The sequence below is a fragment of the Helianthus annuus genome, chromosome 4, assembly GCF_002127325.2.
Source record: "Helianthus annuus cultivar XRQ/B chromosome 4, HanXRQr2.0-SUNRISE, whole genome shotgun sequence".
Taxonomy (NCBI): domain Eukaryota; kingdom Viridiplantae; phylum Streptophyta; class Magnoliopsida; order Asterales; family Asteraceae; genus Helianthus; species Helianthus annuus.
In genome coordinates, this window is record NC_035436.2 from 161,636,254 (window position 1) to 161,646,654 (window position 10,401).

The 10,401-nt window shown below is 39.2% G+C and overlaps 1 protein-coding gene across 1 annotated transcript; it reads left to right on the plus strand.

Moving 5' to 3' along the window:
* The first annotated feature begins 8,172 nt into the window (after window positions 1-8,172).
* Window positions 8,173-10,098, plus strand: LOC118491573. The gene is made up of 8 exons (XM_035989449.1): window positions 8,173-8,231; window positions 8,335-8,388; window positions 8,725-8,860; window positions 8,935-9,143; window positions 9,211-9,331; window positions 9,408-9,587; window positions 9,694-9,762; window positions 9,862-10,098. Exons 1-8 carry the CDS (start codon window positions 8,173-8,175, stop codon window positions 10,096-10,098), a joined length of 1,065 nt encoding a protein of 354 aa, XP_035845342.1.
* Window positions 10,099-10,401: the final 303 nt, after the last annotated feature.

Sequence of the window (10,401 nt, forward strand, 5' to 3'; positions counted from 1 at the left end):
TAAGTGTTTTGGGCTGGCCTTGGGCCGAGCAGCCCAAGTGCTGGCACAGTTCGTTGGGCCTAGTTTAAATTGGATAAGACTTGTTTCTTTTGGGCCGGTAGCTTGTTTGGACTATATGTTTGTCGAGCCGAACATGGTTAATGAATTTTCATACAATGTGCTTAACTGATTAGACTAGTGTACGGAATGATGAATGCCACTACTTGTATTTTTGTGTACAATATCTGATGAATAAATGAGGAATGATACGTAATGAGCTTGTATGCAAACTGACTGTTATGTACAACTATCATAGGACTTGGTTGATCATTGTGTACAACGAGTAATTAATTCTACCGAGCAAACCAAGGTGAGTTCACTGCGTTTTTCCAAGCATGCATCCTGGGGAGGGATATCGGGTAACGTTCCGGGGAGGAATGCTAGTTTATTGGGATGTTTGTTATTATTACTCAGTTTCTATCACATAAGACCCCTTACATCTACCGACGGTTGCCGGGGAGGCAACGAGGTTATTAGTTGATAGCGCTATTAGGTTTGGCAGCCTCACACCGTACCGGGGAGGACGGGCGTGAACTAATTTCCTTAAAGCATGACCAATGTTTGGATAGAGACATTGGGGTTGGGCAAACACATCTTGTAGCCATTTCGGTAATCGAGTTAAAAACAACATCAAATCAAATCATCAAATATGTGAAACGTTTTAATCTGGTAACTGGTATCTAATCACGTTAACAAAACATTGAACTCACCAGCGTCGTCTGACACACTTGTCTGCATGCTTGTAGGTCTATAGGTTGATATCAGTTGGAACTTGCTGTCTGGGAGGCTAGAGTAGTCATGGGTCGTGACACATGGATTTGCAATACAAGTTTATTGGTTTACGAATGCATGGTTTATGAAATACCTTACAATAAGTTATGCTTCCACCGTATACAATAAGTTATATGTAATCTTTTGTAACACTTTATGTTAATGAAAGAAAGTTTTATTCAAACAGATATATGAGTTCAATGTAATTGGTGGCTAAGATCCTGGTACGTCACACGTCCCGCGGTGTTTCCGCAAGTGGTATTTTGGGGGTGTGACAGTTTGGTGTCAGAGCCACTGGTTATAGTGAACTTGGTTTTAAAACGTTTTTATAAAACCAGACTATAACCGAACAGTTCTGAAAATAAGAATACGACCATGACACTCAGCTCCAGATTGCAAGGTTCGTCTCTTTCATCTGTTGCATACATTACATGACTAGTACACATTGTTTATGACGTTATATACGAACACACACTCGTCACTATAGCATAATTTCACGAATTGCTCGTTTATTGTATGATGCATGGTTGGTGTGTCGTAGTCCATAGATTCTTGTGACCTTATCCTTTGATAACCTCTGTTTGGCATTCGAGTTTGAGGAACCATTTGACATGAGTTAGGAAGAACTGAGATGAGCATGCAAATCACAATATTATTGTGGGTGCACACATAATAATAATGTGGGGTGCATGCGAGTCCCAGTGAGGCTTAACAAGTGAAAAGGGGTTCCGTTCTGTTATTTGATCAATGAGAAATGTAACAACCTATAGGGGTCATAGTAGTGATTGTCTCCTACTCGAACGTGATTTTTTTTTCTTTTTCATTTCCCTCTGAAACCTTTCAAATCTCGATGCTATCGAGTATTACCTGAACACCCATTTGAACGCCTAGCGAACTGTGTAGAATGTTAGGTGCTTGTACGAACGTCTCCGAGTTGGATATTGCAACATCACACTCCTCTTTGTTAGCTGGAACTCAATATACCGACGTCTTAGATCCTGAAGTATGATCACTTCTGCAACACTTTAGCCATATACCGTGTATTAACCAATCGACATGCAAGGTCGATGGACAAGAAGATGAGTGTAGTACCTCACCGACCTCAGTTTTAGGACGACCTTGATTACCGGCAACGAACATCAGCAATTTGACTCCAATCAAATCTTTAACCCTAGTCAGCGACTTATGGAAGTCGACTGTTGTGAATCAATCGGGACATAACGAATGAGGATTGACTGTAGAGCGTAATGTGCAACCGCCCGCACCATGAGTAGTGCCTTAGGGCGCAGGACACCGTTACAGGCAACAACATTAGAGGCAACAGTCGCGACAACATCAAGGTACTCATAGTCGTAGCCTACAACATGGAAACAAGGTGACAACAACCAAGGGAACGACGGCAGTACTGGAAACTCTCATAACGAAAACAACACTGGAAATGATGCCCATGGAAGGGCATTTAGGATTGGTATAGCTATTCGCGTCGTCTCTGATCCGTTTACCCCGGATGCTTCTTGAAACCGAACATGTTGTGGAATCAGCTGATGACAAGACAAATGGAAACTTCATATGCTTGTTGGGATGCAAACTCGACCTCGTGGGACAAGTGTTCGATATCAACCTTCCTACTACTATCCTTGACGGTATTGATGGAGTAGTCAGTGTGGATTGGTTATTCGAAGATTGCGTAGATATACCCTGTAAGGAGAAAATTTTTGCGTACCCTTCTCCTTAGTGGAGGATCGTTACTTGTTCTAAAGTGTCAGAGTGGCGCGAAGGTTAGCGTCATTTCAGCTATGAAAGCACAGAAGTGTCTTCGGAGGGATTATCCCGCTATGCTAACACTCGATTCTGATGTTAAGGCTATGGAAAAGAGGATCGAAGATCCACCAACTATTCATGATTCCTCTTGGTGTGCTACCCGAGGAACTTTCAGGTTTACTTCCACAATTATAGAGAAAAATCTCAGTTGATCTCGCGCCAGATGCAGCCCTGATTACTCGTACTTCATACCGTCTTTTACCAGGAGGGTTGCAAGAACTGTTTAATCAACTACAAGAACTGTTGAACAGGAGTTTTGTCAGGCCAAGCTTTTCGCTTCGGGGAGCCCCAGTTTTATCCGTGAAGATAAGCCTTTTCGTATGTGTACTGATTATCGAGAACTTAACAAGGCGACATCCAGAACCGTTTGCCACGACCATGTATTGACATCCTGTCGACCAGTTGTGGGGGTCAAGCTCCCATTCAAGGATTGACTAACGAACGAACTATCATCAGATGGAAGTCCAAGGGGAGAATGTTCCCACAACGGCATATCGAACGCAGTACGGCCATTGCGACTTTGTATTCCATGGTCTTTGAGTTAATCAACACACCAGCAGCTTATTGGACCACATGAATCAACCATGTTTATTGATCACGTTTTGGATCATTTCCAGGAGGAAGGAACAGCATGGGTGACATTTGTATCTCATTCTAGAGCTCCTGAGGGAGGAGCCACTCCGCGCGAAATCTTGTTAAATGTAACTTTCGGATTCGAGAGGTACCTTTTTGGTCATATAATCAACGAAGTGGGAATAACCGTGGGTCTCGCTAAGAGCCATTTTGTTAGAAACTGATCGACACCAAAGACTTCTTCGGAGACACAGCAATTCCTTGATTTCGCTAGATATCATTGCAGATTCATCGTGGGATTTTCGAAGACTGCGCAACGTTAACCTCTACAGCACCGCGGGGTGCTGTGAACTCATGGGGAGACAAAACAGAAGAACCTCTTTTCAGCTTTTGAAATCCAACTCTACAATGCGCTGAGCATCGTCTTTACCCGAGGGTGCGGGTGATCTAGTGGTATACTATGATGGTTCGAATCAGAGTCCCAATTACACGTCGATGCAACACGAGAAGGAGATTGCCCACGTGGTGGACTTACAGGAAGAATTGCATGAGTCACGACCTGCGGTGGAAGCCATAGTCCTTGGATTTACATTGGAGGCATTACTTGGACGATACCGAATGCACTACTTAGACCGATCACAAGGGCCTCCCGTGTACCCTGGTTACGAGAGAGTTAAATCAGTTAATGGCATCGCTGGATGGAACTTTTGAATGAATACGACCGTGAAACCTAGACGTGCACGAGCTTTGCAGCTCGCTATCCACTCTAACATACCTGATCAGACTCACCTTATTCAAATTGAAGAACTGAAGGAAGAGAGTTCTCAAGATTGACCCATGCGGGGCATGGGGAAGCAACCTTTGGCAGGTCGGATGATATTTATTACCTCATGGAACGAATATGGACCTCACTATACAGCAACCTTAGGGAACTGGTGCAGGCGAAGCACACGGGCCTCGATATCCTATTCATCTGAGTTTTGATAGGATGTATTAAAACCTGAAAACCATGTACGGATGACCGGGCCTGAAGGCCCACATAGCGACGTATGGAATCGATGTTTGACTTGTGGGAAGGTCAAGGTGGGATATTAGCAATTAGAAACACATATATGGAAATGAGAACAGGCTGCCATGGATTTTGTCGCTAGTCTACTTACAACTCAAAACGAAAACAATATCACCTGGGTGCTCGTTGATTGTCTCACGTAACCAGCACACTTTCTTGCAATCAGGGAAACCGACGAGTCTTCACAAGCTGTGAATGTTCCTCTGAGAGAGGCGGCTTATAGGCACAAGGTGCCAACTCCTATTACCTCCTATTTTGAGCTATACCTGATTTATGACAAGCGATACACAACACCCTTGACTCACGTACAGAAATGAGTATTACTTATCAACATAGGACGTACGGTTTGAGTAAACAACCCCCCCCCCCCTGACACTCGAAGACATGCTGCAAGCATGTGTGAGAATAACTTGGTGTAAATTAGAAGGATGTATACTTCAGACAACTCTGTTTGGGGCATTGCTTGGATGATAATGCCAATCTCTTTATGGATTGAGGTGGATGACCACCTAAACACAGGTCCAGGACTTGTACTCGAAACTCTTGAGAAGATTGCTTGGATCGGAAATCATCTGGCGGCAACGAGTGACCGTTAGGGAAGCTGATAGGCTTAGGAAACACAGGAAGATCGCTGTAAGCCATCGTATCATGTTAAAAGTCTCACCCTGGGAGGGTGTGGTACGCTTGGGAAGCGTTGCGAGCTTAACATACATCACTTTGAGCCATACAACACTCTGGGAAGAATAGATAACGTGACTTAAAAACTCGGGATACCCGACGAATTGGGTAACGTGCACAAAGCCATTTAAGTCTCGAATTTAAGGCAGTGTTTGTCCGATGGAACGTTTGTGATTTCTTTGTTATTTAAACGCAATGATCAAAGGAAGCTTTAATGTCCTCAACTTATTTAAACGGTGGAATCAACTTCTGACATAATTGGCGAATTTCGGGACGAAATTTCTTTCAAGTTGGGGATAATGTGGCACCCGCGGAAAATCCATAGTCATCCTGATCCAACACCTTGTTGTTATGGATTACTTATCAAATTTCGGGATGAAATTTCTTTCAAGTTGGGGATGATGTAACAACCCGAACTTTGAAGGTTAGTAACATTGAATCTTGTGATCTTAACTCCCCTTTGTGTTAAACGTTATGTTCGTATAACTCCGTTAAACTTAATTGTGCGATAACTTATTAATTAATGTATTGGCAGTTTGGGCCGCACATCTTCTGGGCCGCATGTTCACACTTTAAAACCCGATCATGTATCGGTCCAGAACATCCCGAGCCCATTACACACTTGTATGTTCTCATATTTTGTATATCTTGTAATCTCGGCCCACACTTGAAATCATTGATCCGAACCTTTTAAAACCGGTCCACCTTGGAGTTGTTTGTACCCTGGCCCAGGTTATTAGAAGCCCAAGCATAATAGAAACATAAGTGGGTTCGGTGGCCCACTTGTTCTGAATACATATGCATATGTTTTCATGCATTTCCCATATTGACACAAAAGATAAACAAACCCTAGCAACACCCCTCTTGCATTCATGGTGGTCGGCGACCAGGAAACCCCTCTCTCCTTCTAGAAGCTTTCCTTCGATTTCATCTCACATCCCGGTTAGTAAATCACTTTCGTAAATTGTTTTAGTCCTCCGGTGGTATTTGATCTTTTGAGTACTTGTTTGGTTAAGGTGTGCATGATCAACGAGCTCGAATTAATGATGTTAATAAACTGAATTGTTAGAGGGAAATCGCTTAAGATGTTAGTTGTGCTTGATAACGATGAATCCTGTTACGTTAAATGTTAATGATTATAAACAACAATGTCTGTTGAATTGATGAGGATGATTTAGGTGGACGATAATAAAAAAAATGATATTGATTCATGTTGATGCGTTTATTTGCTGGGTTTTCTTTGAAACGTACAACCATATGTGCCCAGAGTACAACCTGGTCATGCATATTTAAAAGCTTAAGAATAAAGAGATGGTGTCTTTTACATGTTTTTAAATAATGGAGAAGAATGATTTCAACGGGTTTATGTAAGAATAATGATTTCGGTTGAATGCTCATATCTGTTGACTGTTTGAATGATGATGATGAAACTGACCTCCGATTCACTATTTTGAACGATAATGATGATGATGGTTATCTATTTAGTTGTAATTAATAATAAGAATGATGATTGATGATTGAATGTGAATATAGTGCACAACCTGGGCATAGTATTGTCATGCATGTGATGTGTTTTAATGGTGGTACAACCCTATATGCATAAGGTACACCACAAGTAAAGATGCATGTTTTGAATCTGTGTATTAAAGGAATTTGTCTTATTCAGATGGTAAGATGGTAATATGATGATTGATTTAATATTAAAACAACTATTGTCTCATATGTTTGATCTTATAATATGTGTGGACCTATATTTTTGGGCCATGTATTATAACGGAACATACAGGCCTGACAACAACATTATCGTTGGGCCGAGGTTCAGTAGCCCACAAAAACAAATTAATTAAAAACATAGCTGATGGGCTGGGTATTCTGGTTGGGCCGCCGGCACTTAAGCGCACCTGGGTTGGGTTTCATTTAAGATGGAACCTACGCAAGTAAATGAGTATATTGGGTAATAGTGATTTGTTAATAAAAGGATCTTATGAATATAGGGCTATCGGGTTATATTGGGTTGTATTGTTTCGGTAGAGGAAGTAAGGTGCAACTGCATAAGTGTTTTGGGCTGGCCTTGGGCCGAGCAGCCCAAGTGCTGGCACAGTTCGTTGGGCCTAGTTTAAATTGGATAAGACTTGTTTCTTTTGGGCCGGTAGCTTGTTTGGACTATATGTTTGTCGAGCCGAACATGGTTAATGAATTTTCATACAATGTGCTTAACTGATTAGACTAGTGTACGGAATGATGAATGCCACTACTTGTATTTTTGTGTACACTATCTGATGAATAAATGAGGAATGATACGTAATGAGCTTGTATGCAAACTGATTGTTATGTACAACTATCATAGGACTTGGTTGATCATTGTGTAAAACGAGCAATTAATTCTACCGAGTAAACCAAGGTGAGTTCACTGCCTTTTTCCAAGCATGCATCCCGGGGAGGGATATCGGGTAACGTTCCGGGGAGGAATGCTAGTTTATTGGAATGTTTGTTATTATTACTCAGTTTCTATCACATAAGACCCCTTACATCTACCGACAGTTGCCGGGGAGGCAACGAGGTTATTAGTTGATAGCGCTATTAGGTTTGGCACCCTCACACCGTACCGGGGAGGACGGGCGTGAACTAATTTCCTTAAAGCATGACCAATGTTTGGATAGAGACATTGGGGTTGGGCAAACACATCTTGTAGCCATTTCGGTAATCGAGTTAATAACAACATCAAATCAAATCATAAAATCTGTGAAATGTTTTAATCTGGTAACTGGTATCTAATCACGCTAACAAAACTTTGAACTCACCAGCGTCGTCTGACGCACTTGTCTGCATGCTTGCAGGTCTATAGGTTGATATCAGTTGGAACTTGCTGTCTGGGAGGCTAGAGTAGTCATGGGTCGTGACACATGGATTTGCAATACAAGTTTATTGGTTTACGAACGCATGGTTTATGAAATAACTTACAATAAGTTATGCTTCCGCTGTATACAATAAGTTATATGTAATCTTTTGTAACACTTTATGTTAATGAAAGAAAGTTTTATTCAAACAGATATATGAGTTCAATGTAATTAGTGGCTAAGATCCTGGTACATCACATGTCCCATGGTGTTTCCGCAAGTGATATTTTGGGGGTGTGACACATTTTTATTTTGTTGACACTATTTACGTTTTTCTCAGATGTAATTGGTTTTGTGGTCAAAAGTTTTCCCTTCGAAGTAGACATGGAAACTAATAATGGAAAAAACCAGAAGAAAGTCACCTTTATGCTTGAAGACTTGAAGTATTTATTTATTTTGTCTTCACTTTTATTCCTTATACTATTATCTTTTTTATGTTATGTTATCTATACTACTAACTATATTTTTAACTATTTTAATGTTCAGCAATAAGCAGATCTTTGTGACACTTTGGGACGGTTATGCGTATCAAATAATGGAGTATGAGAGCAGCAATTGAGGTGAAAAAAATGTCGTTGTAATCATTCAGTTTGGGAAATACAGATTCTGGGGAGGTATCTTATTACTTTACATCTATTGTGTTTTTTCTTTACTGTTTCAATTTTAATAGTTGTTTAAATTAAATAAAGTTTTTTTTTTTATTATTATGTACAGGGCATTTGTTTGTTTCTAATTTGTATACCGTCACTCGAGTCTTAATTAACAGTGATATTGATGAAGTTGCTGAGTTTAAAAAAGGTTCACTATCCTAATATGTTTTTATAATTTTGAATCCATCTTTGTCAGTGTAAATAATTATTTTTCATGTTTTATTAGATTTATCGAGAAACTTTCTCCCGAAATTTCTTCCAGTTATTCTGGCTTAAGTTCTTCTGTTGTGAAGTCTGCCACTGAAGAGTTCCTTTCAGACTTGACTTTTTATCCCATTGGGTCGTTAAACTCAATAGATACGGTAACACGAATCAAAATTGTTTTAATATGTTTTCCTTTATGTTTTTTTATACATTATCTATATCTTAAACACAGACGAAGTTTGTTGTCATTCTTGGGACTATCAAGAGTTTTGCATCAAACAATGAGTGGTTTTACAACGCGTGCACAAGCTGCAACAAAAAGGTTTCAACCGTTACTTTTGTTAAAGAGAAGCAGGATGGTAGTGATGGTTTTGAAGAGGTTACTGTCTTGGAATGCAAGACTGATGTTTGTAATACAAGGACCGTTTCATCAATTCCAAGGTAAAATATTATCCATATTAAGCTTTTGTCGTCAAAAAAAACTAAATCTTATTAATATATTATGCAGAATTAGGCTTTCTATACGTGTGCAAGATTGTACTGGTATTGTGACGCTGACATTGTTTGAGCGTGAGGTGACAAAGCTTTTGAAGGTTAATGCTAATCAGCTGTTAGACAACAGCATTGAAGTATGTACTAAATAATTCCTTTTTATCATATGTTTGGTTATTCTACAACATTAAAGTATATTTATTTTTTCAACAGTTGGCAAAACAAGGAAACTTTCCAAATGAGCTAAATTCTTTACTCAATATGAAGTTTGCATTCAAGATTGTTGTTTCTTCTTTTAACATTAGCAAGAAGTCTGATGGCTACTCAGTCTCCAAGATGACTAATAACCCGATGGTTTTGTCCGAGCTTGATAAACATTTTGACACTATTCAGGTATATTTATTCCATTTCACCTTTATACTATTATTACGATTTGCCAACGATCTTTAACTTCTAATTATTATAATTTATTTTTTTAATTTTTTTTAAATAAAATCAGCCTATTGATGAGGAAGTCGTCAATGTCGAACCAGCTGATTCAAATCGTAATGTCGATTGGCCTGTTAAGGTTTAGTATCCTTTAGTTTATATATAATTTAATTTTTACTCATTATTTGTTAAATGTGTATTAATAACTCATCCCTCTTTATTTATTTGATTTTTGTAGGATTCTATATCCCAAACGAGAGACGATGTAACCCCTTGCTCAAATGTTTTTAAAGTTGGGTTTACAACATCCTTTGATCATGAGGATGCTAAGTTGGATACGATGAGCGAAGGTGACTTGAAACGCAATTTGGATACCGTGTATGACGTGGATGATTTTTCTTCGCAGTCTTCATCAAAAATGCGTAAAGTGGGTTGTGTCGATGCAGTGCTTCTAATTCCAAAGACAGAAAAGTAGTCACCTATAATTCAAACATTTTATCTCATCGTTTCTATTTGCTTTAGTATTTGGATATTTTTTGATGTTTTTTTTTCTTTGCAATTTGACAATGGTTTGACCTGTGTGGTTGTTTTATATGAACATGATTGTTTGATGGTTTAGTTTTTTGTTTTGAATAACAATTGTTTTTTGCTAATTCTTTTTGTTAATTATTCTTTTTGTTTCTTATATATATCATGATTATTCTTTTTGCTAACTCTCATTGTAATAATATATCGTTTAATTATTTATATTGTTACTAAAAATATAAGAGCTAATATC